We start from the raw sequence: 21,328 nt of genomic DNA, 5'->3' as shown, positions 1-21,328 counted from the left end.
CCTCATGCGTCCCTTTCGAGGCGTCATCAGTCAGGTTTTCTGCTATCGCCTGTCCTGATTTTTTTTTTTTCTTCATGTTTTCACGTCTTTGACGGCGAGGATTCTTCCTTTCTTCCTTTGTCTTGTGCTATATAATAAGTCTGATCCTCCATTTGTAAATATTTGCTTTCTCAAGCCACTCTCTGCAGAAAAAAGAGAAAAGGCGAAGAGAGATCTGAGACGAATTGACTTATTCGCATTTATAAGCAGTGCAGTTGGTTTCCTTGGATGTTAAAACTGCAACAAGAGTCTGTCAAACATGAAAAAGATGTGAAGATGAAGTCGCTTCTCTTTCAAATTTTCCCGTTCCTCGGTCAGAATTTAAGGTGGAACTGGAAAATTCGATCTAGAAGCTGGAGAATAAGAAAGACTTCAGCCTCGTGAAACAGTCGAACACAGAGACGTTTTACATGAAACTGCTTTCCTCTACTTTTGATGAAAAGTTTCCTGGTGGAAAGGGGAGGAAAGCGGCTATAGCTGAGCTGAAGCTTAAAGCAGAGCAAAGTGAGTCCGCGTTTTCGTTTAGAATTTTTAGCCTGTACTAGGACATCAGCACACACTGAGACATACTGGGCGTTACATGTTGTGGCTCCCACGGTGGTCTGATTGTTGTTGAAAGGACAAAATGGCTTTTCTTAACATTTGAGTTGTGACTCCTGATCTAACCTGGCTTTAGTGTGCTGTTCGGATTTCTCGCTCGTCCAGCCGTGTTTTTATGTGCCGCCACAGACTGTCCGGGCGCTGCACTTACCACTTCCAAGTTCCGCCCTTTGCATCCCGTCAATATTACGCTACAAACGAAAATTTAGAAAATGGATTTTTGACGTTTGTGAATCAATTCAGAATCGTTCACATCTGCATCGCGATGCGTCTAAGAATTGATTTTTCCCCCACCCCTCATATATAATATTCAGTTTCTGATAACAGATCCCCCTAACTTTTTAAAAACTTTTGCACTGATAAACTTGTTTGCAGTGGTGATGGAAAGGTTGACAGATGAGGTCAGGCAGGAGGCTCCATGGACCATGATGTTTGCAGATGACATTGTAATCTGTGGTGAGAGTAGAGAGCAGGTGGAAGAGAATCTGGAGAGGTTTGCACTGGAGAGGAGAGGAATGAAGGTCAGTAGAGAAAAGACGGAATACATGTGTGTGAATGAGAGGGAGGCAGGTGGAAAGGTGAAGATGCAAGGAGTAGAGGTCGTAAATATCTTGGGTCAACCATCCAGAGCAATGGACAGTGTAGAAAAGAGGTGAAGAAGAGGGTGCAGGCAGGATGGAGTGGGTGGAGACGGGTGTCAGGGCTGATGTGTGACAGAAGTATAGCAGCAAGAGTGAAAGGGAAGGTTTACAAGACAGCAGTGCGTCCTGCTATGATGTTTGGAGACTGTGGCTCTGTCTAAAAGACAGGAGGCTGAGCTGGAGGTGGCGGAGATGAAGATGCTGAGATTTTCGTTGGGAGTGACAAGGATGGACAAGATTAGAAATGAGCAGATCAGAGGGACAGTGAAGGTGGAGCAGTTTGGAAATAAAGCCAGAGAGGCCAGGTTGAGATGGTTTGGACATGTGTTGAGGAGGAATAGTGGATATATTGGTCAAAGAATGTTGGAGATGGAGCTGCCGGGTAGAAGGAGAAGAGGCAGACCTCAGAGAAGGTTTATGGATGTAGTGAAGGTGGACATGGAGATGGTTGGTGTAAAAGTATAGGAGGCAGTGGATAGGGCAAGATGGAGGCAGATGATCCGCTGTGGCGACCCCTAAAGGGAGCAGCCGAAAGAAGAAGAAGAAGAAAAGAAGAAACGTGTGTATTGACATTTGGCCGATATGCACATGGAAGATATCGCCATTGGCCCACAATTCCCATATCACTACATCCCTAAATATGCAAATGTTTACTGCCGTGTTTTCCAGCATAACACTCCACACGTTGCTCAGTCTTTTTGTACACATTTTTATTTCCTCTTGTAATCTTATGCAGTGACAACTTGTGTTCATTAATTATCACACTTTGTTCTTATTTCTCAGAGATAACGTTGCAGGGTGTGGTGTAGAGTAGAGCAACACAACACAACACACACACACACACACACCCATCTACACACACTCAGCGTGAGTACACAGGCAGGGAAATGAAACTGAAGTGTGTGTTTTTGACATGCAGCACACCACAATCCCCTTCCTCTCAGAGCCGTCTGCTTTAAAGGGGAATTCCACCAATTTTTTTTCCAAATTTCTGAATTTTGTGAATTGAATTCTTTGTTCAGAGTCATTTTATGTGTAAAATTTACCAACACAGACTTCTTTACAGCGGTGGTGACAGGAACCAGGGGTCGCCATGAAAACAACACAAATATAGACGTTTTATTTACTGTCCAAAACCACCAGTGAACCCACACAAACTTGAGTGGGGGATTGCATAAATAAACACATTTAATAATAAATAAATAAATGTTTCAATAAAAATTGATTTTTTTAAAATAGATTTGAGATGGTAAGTTCTTTTGATAATGTATTATACTATTTAATAACTTTTGCTGATTAAAAAGTTGTAGTAATGAATAAATCACTGGCTGATTTATACTGGATCATAAACCAAGAGCCATAATAAAATAATTGTATCTACATATCAGTGTACATATATTTACATATTTGTGTTTGGAAACCTACATGCGTAGAAAACCGAGTGAATGGAGGGAGAAACTGAAAGAAACAGGAGAGTTTAGTCAGGGACTAGTTTCTAATCTGCTTCTCTGTAGTTACTGTTCTTTTCTAATGTCTCTGTCTCTCCTTCAGCGCCCAGAGCAGAGTTCCTGGACTTTGGTCCCCACAGTCTGCTCTCATTTCATGAATATGCAAATCCGCTGAGGTGAAAGATCATAGCTCCGCCCACAGGATTGCTTGGTTGCCTAGCAGCAGCGAGAGAGAGAGAGAGAGAGAGAGAGAGAGAGAGAGAGAGAGGGAGAGAGGGAGGAGCTTTAGTTCAGTAACTCTTGTGCCGCAGAAGCTCCTGTGAGTTAACCGGAGAGTGAGAGAGTGTGTGAGAGAGTGTGAGAGAGTGAGAGAGTGAGCTGTTGCCGCCGCCGCCGATTGTGAAGGATTTCTAAACGGACAGGGCGCTGAAGGATCATCACAGGACGGATTTGTAACCGTTTCCCTATTTTTTCCTCTCTCTGTGGACGGACAGCCACTTTTGCTGGAGTTACCTGCACCTGCTGGACTTCTGCGGTGTGTGTGTGCGGAGAGTGTGCAGAGGGTGTAGAGAGTGTGTGGTGCTGGACCGGAGTGTGTGCAGTGGACACACTGACCATGAGGACTAAGGGACTGTAACACACGGTAAGAAGCACAGGCTCGTACTGCCTGAGAGGAAAAGAGAGCCTACAGTCTTTTCACACGTGTCCCAGCTCTAGATATCCTCTCTCTCTCTCTCTCTCTCTCTCTCTCTCTCTCTCTCTCTCTCTCTGTATAACTTACTGTCTTTCTCTCGCTCTGTACTCTGCGTCTCTCTCTCTCTCTCTCTCTCTCTCTCTCTGTATAACTTACTGTCTTTCTCTCGCTCTGTACTCTGAGTGTACTCTCTCTCTCTCTCTCTCTCTCTCTCTCTCTATAACTTACTGTCTTTCTCTCGCTCTGTACTCTGAGTGTTCTCTCTCTCTCTCTCTCTCTCTCTCTCTCTCTCTCTCTGTATAACTTACTGTCTTTCTCTCGCTCTGTACTCTGAGTGTACTCTCTCTCTCTCTCTCTCTCTCTCTCTCTCTCTCTCTCTCTCTGTATAACTTACTGTCTTTCTCTCGCTCTGTACTCTGCGTATCTCTCTCTCTCTCTCTCTCTCTCTCTCTCTCTCTCTCTCTCTCTGTATAACTTACTGTCTTTCTCTCGCTCGGTACTCTGAGTGTACTCTCTCTCTCTCTCTCTCTCTCTCTCTCTGTATAACTTACTGTCTTTCTCTCGCTCGGTACTCTGAGTGTACTCTCTCTCTCTCTCTCTCTCTCTCTCTCTCTCTCTCTCATATACCGTTTCCTCTCTCTGTCTCTCTGATAATGAGATTAAGTATTAAGGGCAGCTTGTTTATATAGAGATGATTGGGGGTTATTAAAGTGTACATACTGCTCTGCTGTAATGACTGCAGCTGGTATTGGTGTAACTGTGACTGTATATTTGACTGATTGGTGTAAATGTGTAGCTGTGGGTGGATTTGGTGTCAGTGCTACTAGACTGGATTGGTGTAAATGTGTGACTGGATGAGGTGGATGTAAATTTGATTAGACTGCACTAGTGTACATTCGACTGTAGACAGGATTGTGTAAATGTTTAACTGTAGGTGGGATTGATGTAAATGTGACTAGGCAGGACTGGTGTACATGTGACTGTAGGTGTGATTGTTTTGAAAGTGTGACTGTAGGCAGAAATAGTGTAAATGTGTGACTGTAGGCGGGATTGGTGAAAATACGACAGTAAGCTGGACTGCTGTAAATGTGTAGCTGTAGGTGGAATTGGTGTCTGCTACTAGATGGGATTGGTGTAAATTTGACTAGACTGCACTAGTGTACATGGGTGGAACTGGTGTAAATGCGATTGTAGGCAGGACTGGTGTAAATGGGACTGTAGGGGGGGACTGGTGTAAATGCGACTGTAGGTGTGATTGTGAAAGTGTGACTGTAGGCAGAATTGGTGTAAATGTGCCTAGGCGAATCTGATGTAAATGTGACTCTAGGCAGGATTGGTGTAAATGAGACTGTGTGTGGGATTGGTGTAAAAGAGACTATAGACGAGATTGGTGTACATGTGGCTGTAGGCAGGATTGGTGTAAATGCGGCTGTATGTGGGATTGGTGTAAATGCGGCTGTATGTGGGATTGGTGTAAATGCGGCTGTATGTGGGATTGGTGTAAATGCGGCTGTATGTGGGATTGGTGTAAATGCGGCTGTATGTGGGATTGGTGTAAATGCGGCTGTATGTGGGATTGGTGTAAATGCGGCTGTATGTGGGATTGGTGTAAATGCGGCTGTATGTGGGATTGGTGTAAATGCGGCTGTATGTGGGATTGGTGTAAATGCGGCTGTATGTGGGATTGGTGTAAATGCGGCTGTATGTGGGATTGGTGTAAATGCGGCTGTACGCAGTATTGGTGTAAATGCGTCTTTAGGCAAGATTGCTATAGTTGTGACTGTCAGTGGAATTGGTGTAAATGTGGTTGCAGTGTTGATATGAGTCTGTAAAGGGAATTGTGCTGAACACAGTTTCAGTGAATTTCAGCTGTGTGAACATACATTAATCAGTAGGCGAAGGACTGTAGTTCTACAGATGTCATTAACTGCTTTAAAACTGCACAAAAGATCATCACATAATCAAGTTTGTTAGAGATTACTGAGGAATCTACACAGTTTGAGCTTAGCATTATGCAGTTAGGCTAGAGGGCGGCACGGTGACGTGGTGGGTAGCGCTGTCGCCTCATGGCAAGGAGGGCCTGGGTTCGATTCCCCGGCTGGGTGACCGGGGGTCCTCTCTGTGTGGAGTTTGCATGTTCTCCCCGTGTCTGCGTGGGTTTCCTCCAGGTTCTCCGGTTTCCTCCCACAGTCCAAAGACATGCAGTCAGGCCAATTGGACATGCTAAATTGCCCCTGGGTGTGAGTGTGTGAGTGACTGTCTGTCTGTCTGTCTGCCCTGCGATGGACTGGCGACCTGTCCAGGGTGTATCCTGCCTTCCGCCCTGACTGCTGGGATAGGCTCCAGCACCCCCCGCGACCCTGACGGAGAAGCGGCTTAGAAAATAGATGGATGGACAGTTAGGCTAGTACATTAGCAGTCCAGTGTTAAAGCTAAAGAAGCAAAGTTCAGACACCAAACACAGCTGATCAAATACATTTAGGGTAAAAGGGTGGTGGGTTTGATTTTGATGGCCTTTCACTTTAAATATTCATATTAAATACTGTTTCTTTGCACAGCTTGCCACTGAGTGAAATTAAGAGCATGTATTTGTTTGTTTTTGTAGTGATGTCCACCCCCCACTCCAGGGGTCTTTTATCTCCAAGCACAGGATGCTTGAGGAAATCCAGAAACCGTCTGATTACCTGTCTGTTTCTAACACAGACCCTGTAAAGTATAACTGATATGGATTTTAAGGAGCTCAAACTTCTTATAAACAAAAATCAGAAGTGTAAAAATACAGAAACTGTACTTAAGTGAAAATACTGGTATCAAAATTTTAGACCTGGATTTCTGTAATGCTGCTTTGTGACAATGTTGTAAAACACATATACAAATACATTTGAATTGAATTTTAATTGAATTGTATGTTATTCCAAAATTCAGGGCTGGATGATTTAAGTGTAAAAATGAATTTACACAGGAACTCGCAGAACTGAATAAGAGAAAAACCTGCTGGCACCAGTAGTTTTGGAGATCTATATGAAAATGTAACGGTAAAAATCCACCAATTTTTATAAATAATAAAGTAGTATAGTAGTGAAATGCAGCTACTGAAGTCTTTTCCACCCCTGCTGATAATGTCGTGTTCCTGAAAGACTTAGCAACCATGCTAATGTTAGCTCAATTACACAACAACAAAGAAGAAACTGTAATAACGGTGTAGAGTGACGCACTAAACACAAACACCTCGTTTTACATCTGGCATCAAGCTGTTCTGTGTAATTTTCTAGAAAATGTGTTTTTTTGCTTTATGTAATAGTTTGTCTCAGTACACACACACACACACACACACACACACACACACATATACATATATATATATATATATATATATATATATATATATATGTGTGTGTGTGTGTGTGTGCAGTTGTTTTTGCTCCTTCATTGCATTTGTTAGATCACCTGTTCCTCAGTTGTCCATCTCTCTCTCTCACGCTGTTATTTCAATACACTGTGTGTGTGTGTGTGTGTGTGTGTCATATGGCTGTGACAGCATCTCTACAACTGTGTGGAGTCTCATTACATGCACAGATGTAGTGCCTCACTATAGTTTACGGGTCTCATAGTCTACGTTTTTCTTGCATGTCATTTTTTCAAGTGTCCCTGGCTATGATATGGCAGAAATACAATATTGCGATAGTTCAAGAAGTTTTTGCAGTAAATGCTGTCACAGTATTTATTTTTTATAGACATCTGATCGTTTGAAACGGTTGGAACTCTTTATAATAAGACATGCAGGCGCTCAGTATTCCACAGGCACTGATGACATACACAGTATCTTCAGAACAACATTAGTGCTTTGTGACATCATTTATCCAGATAATAATATAGTTATATTGCCCAGCCCTTCTTTTAAGGTTCACTTATAATATTTATGTGGGTTTATGTACCAAAAACAGGCTTTAGTTCATTTTCCAACAACTGTTTACAGCCTCTGTTTATCTCTTGTGGTTGATTTGGTCACTGTGCCTTTCATCCCTGTCTGAACTGAGCCTGGTTCCTCTAATTTGTCATGTTTTGCTAAATTGCGTGACATATTGGCCAATAGATATGGAAACGGCCCAAACAGCTTGTTTCATTTGCGTAGTTTCAAAGTTATTGTTTTTCCCTTCTCCTCTAAATGCACTGTTCTGGAGATCCGAGGTTTTGATTTGTTATGACTCACTGCTTCCTGCACATCACCTCTGTGTGTGTGCGCGTGTGTGTGCGCGTGTGTGTGTGTGTGCGCGTGTTAGGGGGGGGGTAAGTGTGGGAGTGTGAAAGTGTCTCTTCAGCAGAAGGTGGTGAATCAGTTGAATGTGTTTGAGTGGAATGGAGGTGATAAAATAGCCCGAAAACCTCATTTAGCCTCACAGTGACACTCAGATCGCTTATTATGGTTCACTGCAGGATTTCACACTGTATAAACTGCCTCGTTATGAGAGATCAGATGGAGACGTGTGAGTTTGACTGTAGAATACAGACACGCTGATATATGAATCGTACTTTTCACTCAGTGTTAACAGTATTAGTGTCTCACGCTCCTTTAGTTGTTTTAGCAACAGATGTTAGAGTTAATATTAATAGAGCCAATTTAATTAGAATTTGGCAACAACAGAGACTGACCGAGAAAGAGTGAGACAGATGGAGTGAAGGGGAAAGCAAGAGTAAAAAGAGAAAGGGAATGAGAGAACGAGTGGCTTAAGGAGAGAGGAAGAGGACAGAGGGTGGTGTATTAGAGGAGCACTCTTACATGCTTTACCCTGGTGGCACTCAGAAAGTGGGGGATGGAGAAACACATGGGGTGATAGCTTTCTCACCCCCCTTTCTCAAACCACCCCCACCCCCTTTTTTAATCCTCTGACTCATGTTCCTGGTTGGTGAACTCTGAATAAACTCAGATCTTTGCATGAATTTCCTTGAGTAAACATAAACACATGGTTAGATCAGACGTGCAGCTCACAGCGAGACACCGCAGACGGCAATATAACCAAATATTCAGCACTTCAGCAGCTCTTCTCTCTTCTCTGCTCATGCATGGCATAGTTTACCTTTCAGAATAGATCATATAGTTATATAGTGTTATAAAACATTGTTATATAGTGTTGTTATAGCATGGTGTTTAACATTTTATAGCAAGTAGTGTTACATAGTGGGGTTATAGGGTTGATATATATAGCGTTATAGCTGTGTTATATAACATTGTGTTATATTGTGTTGTAGCATCTTGTTAAAGTGTTATGTTATAAAGCATTATTATAGTGTTGTGTTAAAGCATTGTGTCTGCTATAACATTGTGTTTATAGCATTGTGTTACAGCACTGTGTTATATAGTGGGATTAAAGGGTTTTATATAGCCTTGTAGCCTTGTTGTATAGCTATGTTATGTTATAAAACATTGTTATATAGAATTGTGTTTACAGCACAGTGTTTTGTAGCGGGGCTATAAGGTTGTTCTATAGCTTTGTTGTATAGCTCTATCTTATATTGTTGTTATAGTGTCGAATGTAGAGTCCACTCACTGTCCACTCTATTGGACATTCTTACCTTGTCAGTCCACCTGGTAAATGTTAAGTCAGAGACTATAGCTCATTTGCTGCTGTAGTTTGTGTTGGTCATCATCAGTGGTCACAGGACCACTATGTTTGGTTGGTGGACTATTGAGGTGTTTAAAAACTCCAGCAGCACTGCTGTGTCTGATCCACTCAGACCAGCGCAACACACACTAACACACCACCTCCACCACCAGTGTTACTGCAGTGCTGAGAATGATCCACTCATATACTCAAATAGTACCTGCTCTGTGAGGGTCCATGGGGGTCCTGACCACTGAAAAACAGGGTAAAAGGGGGCTAACAGAGTATCAGAGAAACAGATGGACTGCAGTCTGTAACTGTAGAACTACAAAGTGCAGCTATGTGCTATAAAGTGCAGCTCTATGTTATAATGCTGTGTTTTATGGTGTAGAGCTTGAACTGTAATACATGCACATTGCAAAGTCATTTTGCTCAGGGATGTTTAACCTCTTAAAATCTTGACTTATTATTCTGCAAATACATATATTGGCAGATGAAAGTCAACTATTAAATATATTGCCTGCATTTCAGATCCCTTTGGTCAGTAATTGGTTTTCAGTATGTTTGTGTTGAAAAGGTTGGAATCACTTGCCTTATTTAGTTTTTATTATTCTGTACACAATTTTAATTGTAAATAAAAACTCTAAATATTACAAACTCTTCACCAAAAGGCTTTAAATGTTTTATTTAATATTCCAAATTCAAATTCTGTGAACAGGAGGTGAAAAAAAATAATAAAGCTGCACAGGATGATGAGATTAGGCTAGTTTTATAGCTTTTTGTGCAACTTAACTGGTTTTATATAGTTAAAACCTTTTATATTGATGGAGTTGCAGTGTGGACCCACGCACAGGCCCTGAGAGCTGGAGGAGGGGACTACAAGGTCTCGGAGTTGTTTTTGTTGCTGTTAGTTGAGCTGCAGGTGTCTGAATCATGACTGAACTTTAGCTCTGTGTTCTTGTTATGAGAACTGCTGTTGCTCCACCGACTTTGAGGTTACCCTGTGTTACATAAGCATTAGCTCAGGATTAGCCTACTGTGGCGAACAAAAGAGCTAAAGCTATCACTCACCCTTCCTCACAGAGCTCAGATTTAGCCTGTGAGGAAGCCGCCTCAGAGTGCGTGTGCATGTGAGCAGCGTCTGATCCTGCACTCGCTCTTCAGAGCTGGTAGTTCTGCAGATGATGGGACGGTTTCAGTGCTTGAGTGAAGTTACAGAGAAGCCGAGCAATTTGTGTTTCACCTGTCATTCATTTCCATGGAGAACCAGAGGCTTTTGGGTTGCCAGGTTTGAGTCGTGGCAAAACCAGACTAGGGGAGGATGCATGAAAACTTTCATATTACATTTATATTTGCATTTACAGCGTTTATCAGATGCTCTCATCCAGAGCGGCTTACAAAAGTGGTTTGTTATACACTCAGAGTGTATATCTGCTAGTACAAAAAGATAAGAGACCAAACTTCCCTTGAGCTCAGACAATGCCAGAAACAGAAGCCAGTACTTGATAACAAGAAAGGAAGATACAGAATCAACCTAAATGCAGTTCAGCACGTTTCAGTAAGCCCTATTGCAGTGTTTAAACTGCACAGAAACAGCTGCAACCTGCCCATATGTTAATATAAGCAGTACAATAAAGCAATAAGTCACAAGAGGCTCTGCGTTACTGTGATTTTAACATGGTGTGAAGGGTTCTTCAAGCTCAAAAAGGAGTAACCCCCCCTTCTCCATGTTAAAATTACACTAACACACAGCCTCAAGTGGCTTATTGGCTTATGGCAGCCAACATAAAAGTAGATGAAATGTACAATATTATATATAATGCAATATTTCAGGAAGTACTTTCAGTTTTATTATTTTTTTGAATAATTGACAAAGGTAAAAGTATTCCGCCAAAAAAATGTAATTACTTTAGCATACAGAATTGTTGCCAAGCAACCACGGACTGCTGAATGAGGAGAGCGCTTGGTCACTCATCGCTGTGTCTCATCGCGGTCATTTCATGAACTTCTTAACTTTTTTTTCGTATAACCATGAACATATCATAAAGTGCTGTTTAATGTAAAAACTTTCACTTTATAAGTACTTTTTGGTCTCCAAATTACTACAGAGTCCAATCCAACAGCGCCCCTCTTCTCATGCTGGGGCAAAATCTCAAACACCTCCCTGCTTCCTACGTGTAGCACTATGTAGGAATTAAATACTGCAGCCTGGAGCACAGCAGTGCATAATATACCTAAAAATAGTCATTTGGGACTCAGACACATCCATACTTAAAACATAATGCAGTATTTGGCTGTAGAGGCTGGAATTTCTTTCATAGCTAGCACACTATTTAGGGAGTACGGAGCCGTTTGGGATTCAGAGTTTGACGCTACTTGTGACCGAAACAAAGACATATGAAGTGTGAAAGACATTCAAGTAACATTTTTATACCTTTATATTGCCGTTTTACAGTGTCACATCCTAAGTAGTTTAATCAAACCTGTGATATTAATGTTGGAGTTGGTTAGCATGTTAGCTCTCCTTTAGCCTATAAGCTAGCTGACCAGCCTGGTTCTAGTTAAGAAAATAAGTTGCCAGCCCCTCAGTTCAAACATCTTGACCTATTAGCCTTTCACCCTGTTCTTCAATTGGTCAGGACGTCCAGAGAGCAGGAATTATTCGGGTGGTGGGTCATTCTCAGCACTGCAGTGACACGAGCGTGGTGGTGGCATATTGTGTGTTGTGCTGGGATGAGTGGATCAGACGCAGATTTGTTGATGCACAGTTTGTGTTGTGCGTCTTCTAGCCCTTTATCAGTGGTCAGTTTCTGACCACAGAGACACTCTAATTTTGATATGTTTAGGTGGTTTTCTGCTCTATGTATAAAAACAGCAACCCTACTGTGTCTCATACATTCGTCAGCGGCCCTGTGCTCAGGAACTGACCAATACAGGCTGCAGTCTGTAACTGTACAGCTAAAAGTGAAACTATATGGCAAAAGTTTCTGATAAAACGGCCAGTAAGTGTAGATGCAGTGTACATGGAGCTCATAAACTCCTGTAATTCAGAATTCATTGCTGAGTATTTGTCAGTGAAGGTGCAGTTCAGCCACGCTTAATCTGCATGCAGAAGCCCTGGCTGGTCTTAATAAGCCGGAGGCCGTAAGTGGGTTGTGTACCGTGGTGTTTGTTGAAGTGAGGCAGTGAAGCATTGCTGCTTTGGACACAAGTGGAATAAATTCAGCTCGTAATCACACAGGAGTCGCTGTACTTCAGTCAAGAGCTGCATATGAAAGGCTGCTTCACCGCATTTTGATTTGACAAGTCTGTTCTTCCTGCCAGTGTGGAAACTCTAATTAAAATGGATGGGTTAATGTGGAAATTGGGACAGTGCTGAAGGGCATCTCCGGTTCAGGTTCAAGCGGATTCTAAAAAGGGAAACTTGAAAAGAGGTTTATTAACTAGACTAGTGATTAATTAGTTTGTTAATTGCCTGAGTTTAATCTCAAGAGTATAGGAAAAATCTAGTTCCTTGCACTTCCGTGGTGAACAGAACGCTTCCTTGGTTCCCAAGAGCCTTTTTTGAGCTGTTTTTTGCTTTTTAAAAGCTTGTTTTATGTCGTTAATCAGAGCAGGTTGTTAAATATAACTTGCATCAAATTTCAAATACATCTCGTTTGTGTTTTACATTATTATTTTTTTTAAAGCTGTTCTTTTCATTGATTGTAATGAGTAAGTTGAGTAATGTATATGATCAGATGTGCTGGTACAGATTTGATGCAGCAAAAACAAGGAGTGGCTGAAAATCGTGCCTTACGTTAAAGCTACACTTTATAAGTGCTGGAGATTTGGAGGCCTCTCTGGTGGAAATGTGTAATTGCACTCAACATTCACTTAACAACGTTGAAAAGTTCATTCAAAGAGAACTCAGTCTAAACTTGAAGGACGCGTCCTCTGAAGATGTGAGTGAATTATCTGCTATTGTAATCAAATCTTCATCAGCATGTTGATTTTGAGATGCTTTGAGATCTAATCACTGAGATGGACCTTTAATTGAGCCTGTGCTTGTGATGGTAATACGTAAAGACATGATGATGTGATGTGAATTGTGAAAAACTCCTTACACAAGGCCTACTTCTTTCAATTTGAACAAAAATTCTTGCGTAGTGCGGCGTTAATATATTAATTATTCACGTTTTCACGTTTTATTTAGGGCATTCAATGTTCATTTCATAGATTGTATTTTTTAAAAGTTGTGTTTTATAGTGACTAGCGCATTAGATCAGCACACAAGTGAAACCAAATAGCTATAAGCTAACAGGCTAGCTATGATACAATATCATTCACTATGATACGCTGTCATAAAATTTGATACAATGCCACATGGTTTAGGGTTCCATCCCTACTTTACATATTTCAGGGAAATTATTTCACCCATTTTTTATTTTAATTGTATTAAATTGTATTTGTGATTCAACTTTTCTTTTTTTTTTTTCCTTGCGATGTCTTTCCGCTGCTGCTCAGGGCAAGCGTCAAGAGAGATTTTGTCATTGTTCAGGTCTGTGCATGATCCATGTGTCATATAATCTGTGTACATGCACAGCCCTTTGCCGGTTGAATCAGTGTTTGTTTGGACGCTGCTGAGAGCCATAACCCGAGCAACTAAGAGCAGTTGTGTAAGAAGCAGGTGTTGTTACCTTTAACTGTCCTCACACACCTGCCTGAACACACCTGATGCTCTTCTGGCAGGAACACGCAGCTCTAAGATCACCTAAGAACACGACCAGGCTGGCATTGTATTACCGAAAATATCTCACTAGTCATTCCATCTGGTTCCAGATCAGTGTGGATTAATGACACCACTTGCACGTCTTATTTATTTAAGCAGGACTTCATTCTGCATTCACGAACACCAGCATGGCAAGTGTGAATATTGTCTGCTTATTTCAGTGAGTAAAGGCTAATAGCGTTGCTGGTGGTGTTTGTGCTGCTCTACTTCCTCTCATGTGATGTGCTGTTCCTGTTTTAGCCTTTAAGTGTACATAATAAGTCAGTAAAGCAGTGGAAAAGGCTGTGTTGTAAGACAGTACAAAATATAGCACCAGTACAATTAGGAGGGCTTACATACTCAATGCCTGCTTGTTGTATTTGAGGTGTGCCTTAGGGTTCCACCTTTGGCCCACTGTTGTTGCTGAATGTTGAGTTTTTCCACTCGAATGGACACTAATCTGAGATTATGGCTGTTGATTTTTATTATTTGGGCCTTTTGTCAAACCATCACACACTTCTTCCTCTCGCACGCCATCTCAATAACTCGCTCGCTCTCTTTCACAAAAGAGCATGTTTGGTTTCGGCTTTCACCTTTTATTATGACAACAAAGAGGCATGCTTACTGAATCGTACGTCACTCAGGCGACTCAGCGCAGTCCAGCAGATTTTGAGAAGACATCTGAAACCTGACTGAAGGCACTTATAGTTAGGCTAAGAAAAGAACTGTGGCAAAGAGTTACTTAGTATAAAGCAGCTGACATCACAACAAGGCAAGTGTCTGTGTCTGCGCTCCAGGGTTGCATGGCCATAATATTGGCACAAATATTTACACATGCAATAATGTTTTCCTCCAAATAAACCTAATTGGACTTTAATGTAGTCAGTTATTGTTATTGTTACAAGCATTTGCTGGGCACTGAATAGTTTTGTCCTGCCTGCACTGTGGGCTTAACTAGTCTTTGTAATACTGATATCATAGAAGGCTATACTATGCACATTAGTCCTCTAACCAGTCACGTTTGTGGCTTGATTAGTGTTATTGTGTGGGTGTTTTGTTGAATGAAAGCATTCATGTATTCCAGCAAAGGTGTATGATTTCGTTTAAAATGTGTCACATTGTGCTTCACGGGCGGCACGGTGGCGTGGTGGGTAGCGCTGTTGCCTCACAGCAAGGAGGGCCTGGGTTCGATTCCCCGGCCGGGGGTCCTCTCTGTGTGGAGTTTGCATGTTCTCTCCCACAGTCCAAAGACATGCAGTCAGGCCAATTGGACATGCTAAATTGCCCCTAGGTGTGAGTGTGTGAGTGACTGTCTGTGTCTGTCTGTCTGTCTGCCCTGCGATGGACTGGCGACCTGTCCAGGGTGTATCCTGCCTTCCGCCCGAAGACTGCTGGGATAGGCTCCAACAGCCCCCCGCGACCCTGACGGAGAAGCGGCTTAGAAAATGGATGGATGGAAGTTAGTGCATTGGTATCTTAATAAAATGCCAGTGTTTTGATAGAATCACGATTTTGCCCTTCCCCGTTAAATATCGTTTTTAAATGGCTTTTAAAGTAAAACCTTCAGACTACGCTGGACAGATGCTCGCATGAGCACTATGGAGAAATCAACCAGCAGCAAACTATCAACTTGAGACCCTCCACTGTAATCAGAATCCACTGCATGTATATTATATATACAGTTATTGACCATGTATATGACATTAATTATATATTTACACTTATTGTATATACTGTATGCTATATATGCTATATACACTCATTATTTTGTATATATGATATGAACTCATTGTGTCATATATATTGTTGAATAAGTTATATACGCTGATTGACTGTGTATATGATATACATACACACATTTATTGTATGTATGACATTCACTCTTTGGCTGTACATGATGATACATACACTCATTGGTTGGAACATGTGGACACTTACTGGACATTTGTAAGGAAAAATAGTATCTGCGTTCCCTGTTTGGAGATCATGTGGTTTTCGTGATTCTGAATTATTCACAGTAATAACTACTTTCTGAGGAGGCTTATTTTGACCACTCATATAGCAATATCATAACACACTGCTATTTCTAAATCTTTTTTTAGGGGCTAGGTTTTGAGCAAATAAGACAAATGTGATTAATCATAATTACTGATACACAATAATGTGGTTAATCACAGTTAAATATGTAAATAATTAGATAGAATAGAATAGATTTAACAGCCATTTGTCACTGTGTGTGTTTGCACACTGTGAAACTAGACCTCTGCATTTAATCCATCCGTGCAGTGAAACGCCCACATACATGCACGCTAGTGAACACACACACTAGGGGGCAGTGAGCACACTTGCCTGGAGCAGTGGGCAGCCCTATCCACGGCGCCCAGGGAGCAATTGAGGATTAGGTGCCTTGCTCAAGAGCACTTCAGTCATGGACTATCAGCCAAGGGGATCGAATCGGCAACCTTCCAGTCGCAGGGCTGGTTCCCTAACCTCCAGCCCACGACTGCACCTGGCAGTGTTAAATCTACAGATGGCAGTAGATTTAATACACTGAAAGGCCCTAACATGATTCCAGTATGAAACATTATCACAGTGAGGTGTTTTGTCCATGTGGCGCAGACTGACCTGGCTGAAACGGTGGTTTAGCGTTCAGGGCAAGTTAAAACCGGAGGCGTAGCTACCATACTAGCACAGTTCACTAGCACATGTTCCAGTGCATATGGTACTGCACTGAGTCAGGCGCAGCACAGACTACCTGCAGGGTTTGGATGGCACCTCTGCAGCGCGTAGGCGAAAGGAAGAGCTGTGCGAGTAGGAGGGGGTGGGGGGGGGGGGGGGGGGGGGGGGGGGGGGGGGGGGCTTATCTGTTCACACATACAGAAGAGTGCATAATTATCTGCACTGTTTGACCCACTGTATCCTCCAAACCTTAGTGTCTCCACTCAGTCACTTCTACAGAGCTTCTGTAGAGCTGCCTGCTTACATATGACAGCCTCTCTCTCTCTCTCCTCTATTTTCTCTCACTCTGTTCCCTCTTTCTCTGCTCTCATGATCTATGTCACTCTCTGCTCTCTCTGTTCTCTCTCACTCTATTCTCTCTCTAACCCTCTCTATTCTTTCATTTTTCTCTGTTCTCACTTCTCTCTGTGTTCTTTCTTTTCTCTCTTTTTTTTTTTGTACTCTGTTCTCTTTTCTTTCTATCTCTGTTCCCTCTTTCTCTGTTCTCTCTATCTCTGCTCTGCTCCCTCTCTTTCTTCTCTTAGTTCCTCTTTCTCTGTTCTCCTGCTCTCTCTCTGCCCTCCTTCTCTCTCTCCCCCTCTCTTTCTCCCTCCCTCTCTTTTTGTTCTCTCTCTCCCTCTGTTCTCTCTCTCTTCTCATTCTCTGTTCTCACGCTCTCTTATTCTCTACTCTCTATTTCTTTTTCTCTACTCTCTCTCTTTCCCTTGTCTCTCTTTTGCTGGCTCTGTTCTCTCTCCCCCCATCTCTGATATTCTCTCTCTCTCTCTCTCTCTCTCTCTCTCTCTCTCTCTCTCTCTCTCTCTCTCAGTGTGGTGTTGTAGTGACGGTTAGCTGTGAAACCGGTTTATTAAACCACAGTACAGAGGCAGTACAGAGTGTGTGGAAGAGTGAAGAGAGCACACACTGGCACACACTGGCACACACAATCCCACACACCAGGCCTACATAATGTGATCAAAATGTCAGTGTTGTGATTGTATTTCTACATGTTGTGATATACTTTGAGGTATATTTAACATGGAGATCATGAATTTTTATGGCCGATTCAGATTCCAGTTTACAGCTGATGATAAAATGATGCCCATTTAAGAGAGTGGAGCTCCTGGCTGTTGCTAAGCCACTTCCATGCTTGGCTCTTTTGAGGTTCTTCCTGCCTCTGGTTTTTCTGCTCTTTCTGTCAGCCCCCCTTAACTGAGCCTCCACACGACCAATCAGTGACCCCTCTATAACATTAATGACAGGATGTGTTTACTTGGCTGTTCAAATGGAATGGAATAGAAAGAGTCATTGGTAGAAATGTAATAGGAGTTACTGGCTGTTTAGCACACTGAGTCATACGTGATCTTGAAGACTTTTGGTAAAGGTGGAGTTGCAGCGTCCAAACACAGCACAAGTGCATGTACCTGTGTCAGACACCTGCCTCACTCACCTAATCAAATTGCAGCACAGCCAGTATCTTAATAATGAGCTCTCTAATTACCGATTGTGCGTTTAGAGCAGAAATCTGCCGCTTCTGATTGTGCATCTCTCTCTCTCTCTCTCTCTCTCTCTCTCTGTAGGTGGTTATGTCTGGGCGTGATCAGTGTGAAGGTGCTATGTTTGAGGATGAGTCTGACCGGGACAGCGCAGTGGGCAGTGCTGCGGGGTCAGAGCTGTCGGACGGAGGGAGAGGAGGAGAGAAAGAGGAACCCCTGCGACTCTACCTACCTGGAGAGAAGTCAGTCTGCATCACCGTGAACAACCAAAGCTGCAGTACAGCACACAGACTGCTCATGAAGTTTGAACACTTCCCGGTCAAATTCCATGTTTTGTTGATTTTCTAAGTGAAAATGAGTGACACATTCTCTACATGGAACTTAAATATGACCTTTTTTTGCAAATCTTTTTATTCTTCTTTTAACAAACATCTAACCAAGTGCGACGTACAAACAAGTACAAAGCAATGAAGTGAGAAAAAAGTCTAATTTGTAATCTAAGTCATGGTTCTAGTATGAATGAAAATGTTCTATATAACTCAAAAACAAACAAAACAAGAAATGGCACGCATTGAGCAGAAATCAGACAGACCTTAAGTTAGATGTCAGCAGGCGTGGTGAACGGAGGTCAAGTTAGAAAGTTTTTTCACAGGAAAAATAGGGTCGCCATTATTCATTAAATCTTAAAGTGGAAGCTTTTAAGGTCCATCGAATACATTCAGGGGTAGCACAATGAAGTGTGTCCCTAATCCAAAGAGACAAGCAACTTCCAATGTAGCCTTATATCTGGCCAAAAGGGTCAGAAATGCCACAAAATTGGCCTTAAAATTAAAATATGACTTTTTTTTTTTTTGTGCACATTTTCTGTTTAGTTGCCGAGTTTAACATGTTGGTGAAAATATAAAACACAATAAAATAAATGTAATAAGAAATAAAATATAAAATATGTCATAACTTTTGCACATTTATTTTTTTATGTGTTAATTTAAGCAGATAAACAAATAAAGTAATTGTGCGTTAAACTGCACAGAAGTGTTGTCTCTGTAGAGGATGTGTTCACTTATTTCATTGGATTTTTTCCAGGTAAGTGCAAAAATGTATCTGAAAAATTGAACGGTCATGGAGGCTCGGGGGTGTCCAAACTTTTGCATTTGACTGTATATTTACCTTGTGTCCAGAAGTATCCAGGCAGTTTTCAATTAGTGAATTCACTTTAAAGGGCACCAATTGGTGGTCCAGCTCCCCCATCTTGTATAATCTCCATAGAAAAGCACTGACCGATAGAATGGGACTCATGAGCCTAAGGTCACCATGCCCAATACCAAGCAAGGGCTAGAGGGGTATAAAGCCCCCCAGCCTTTGCCTGTGGAGTAGTGAAATTGTATTCTCTGCAGTGATGGAGCTCCATCCAACACATTCAGAATGAGTTGGAGTGATCCCGAACTGACCTTCCAACATCAGTTCCTGACCTCACGAATGCTCAATCAGATCCTCACAGCAATGTTCCAACATCTAGTGTAAAGAGAAGAAGTAGTGAAAGAGTACAGTCTGTTACTGCAGGAAGACAAACTCCTCAGTAATATCCTTCATTTTAGAAGAAGCTGTCGCATGACTTTTTTTTTTTCTCCTCCTTGGTGGTTCAGGTCTATAGATGTGAGTATGAACCCCTTGGTGGTCTCTGATCTCTCTGCCCGCTCGTCCGCCTCTCTGAATGAGGAGCAGTTTGAGGATTACGGTGAGGGAGATGATGTAGAGTATAACTCCATCAGCCCAGAGGATGACACGCGCACAAATGGGTTCTCTGACCTGGGTTCCTCCGGACCCTCCAGGTGGGCAGCTCTGTGTGGTTTTCCGTGTTTGACTGTATTATGCAATTCTGTATAGTAGTGGGCAGTATAGGCAAAACATCTATCATGCTATAATTGAAATTTCTGTCAGTTTTGGTGTGCATATATGCATCTGTATATGTATACGCATGTTCAAGATTCAAGAGTTTTATGTCATATGCACAGCAGAACAGGCAGTTTCACTGTACAATGAAATTCTTACTTTGTGTGTGTATACATACATAACCTCAGAGTATCTTTACAAATGAAACCATTTTAGATGCTTAATGAAACCTATTTTAGAAGATTAACAGTGGATTTTTAAGCTGAGGCGTCCATTCATTTTTTTAAAAAGAACAATTTTCAACAACCAAAGTAAATCTGTACTATTTTTTATTGTGCAAAACAGCTGAATGATCTATAGATGAACCTTTCAGTATGGCTTTGTAAGCCTGAGAGCCCAGCAAAAATGATGCAAAATGTTGTTTCACACATTAAGTTGGCTTCTTTTTTGCCAATCAATTTTGGCAAATCATTCTTACTTAAAAGGGAACTCCACTTTTTCAAAATTTCTATATGATTAAATGGTTAAGATGTAAACCGAATCATTCAGAGTATATTGGTGTGAATTTTCCACTATTTTCCCATCATCAACATTCCATATGAAACTCAGAAGACACGTGTGGGTTCACTGGTGGTTCTGGACAGTAAATAAATTGTCTATATTTGTGTTGTTGTCATGGTGACCCCTGGTTCCTATCACCACCACTGTAAAGAAATCTGAACCATTTCACACCAAACCACCCAGAATCACTGTGTTTACATCTCAGGGACTTATTTATTAGAAGTTTCAAAACTTGATGGAATTCCCCTTTAAACAGAGCTGCAGTTGTATTCTGGTACCTGTACAGTCGCCTAAACGTAAGTACTGGAGTATTTAAGGTGGAACGGGGAAATTCAAACAAAAGCCAACTTACGCTTCGTTGAATTTCTCACATGTCCTATACACTTGCCTCTTGCCTCTTGCCTCTCAGACATTGCTGGAATTTGGAAAATATTACAGTTATTGTGAAATTCTGAGGAAGACTTTCAGTTGGTTTACTTGACCCAGTATCCCACCCTAATTCTGTGTGCGTGCATGCCCAGTACGCTGCCCATAAGAATACCAACTATATCCCATATCACAGCAAACCAGTTTTTCAATAAAAGAGTTACTGTTAAAGTTTTAAAACGTGTTGTTCATCCCTCACTCCATACATGCATTTATTGCCCATGTATCCACTTATTACATGCCTGTTTTAGCCTGCACTGTTTTTTTGAATGAGAGACACAATCCAGGGCAGCCACTCAGAACAGAGCTGATTTACATATATCAGTCTTAAAGGCGCTGTAACACATACAGCCTGTTTTATTCTAAGGAATAAAGAGTAGTTGGAAAATTGTCATGTAGAGAATAATTCTAACTTTTTGGTACATAAACCCACACCAGCCAGCAGATGATCAGTGGGTCAGAAGG

At 41.7% G+C, this 21,328-nt stretch overlaps 1 protein-coding gene across 4 annotated transcripts in view; it reads left to right on the top strand.

Moving 5' to 3' along the window:
* Positions 1-21,328, top strand: part of rab11fip4b (RAB11 family interacting protein 4 (class II) b) — a 77,260-nt gene that overhangs the window by 26,931 nt on the left and 29,001 nt on the right. For 2 of the 4 annotated variants that reach the window (XM_037536459.1, XM_037536460.1), the window contains exons 2-3: positions 18,071-18,228; positions 19,630-19,815. In XM_037536459.1, coding sequence (XP_037392356.1) covers positions 18,077-18,228; positions 19,630-19,815 — 338 coding nt within the window. In that variant the 5' untranslated portion in view covers positions 18,071-18,076. Of the gene's footprint in view, positions 1-3,035; positions 3,372-18,070; positions 18,229-19,629; positions 19,816-21,328 lie in introns of those variants that run through there. The other 2 variants (XM_037536458.1, XM_037536461.1) reach the window with 2 other exon arrangements.

Source organism: Pygocentrus nattereri, chromosome 30, assembly GCF_015220715.1.
Source record: "Pygocentrus nattereri isolate fPygNat1 chromosome 30, fPygNat1.pri, whole genome shotgun sequence".
NCBI classification, from domain to species: Eukaryota; Metazoa; Chordata; class Actinopteri; order Characiformes; family Serrasalmidae; genus Pygocentrus; species Pygocentrus nattereri.
Note: the sequence above shows the minus strand (reverse complement) of the source record. Positions and strands in the feature narration are given on the sequence as shown.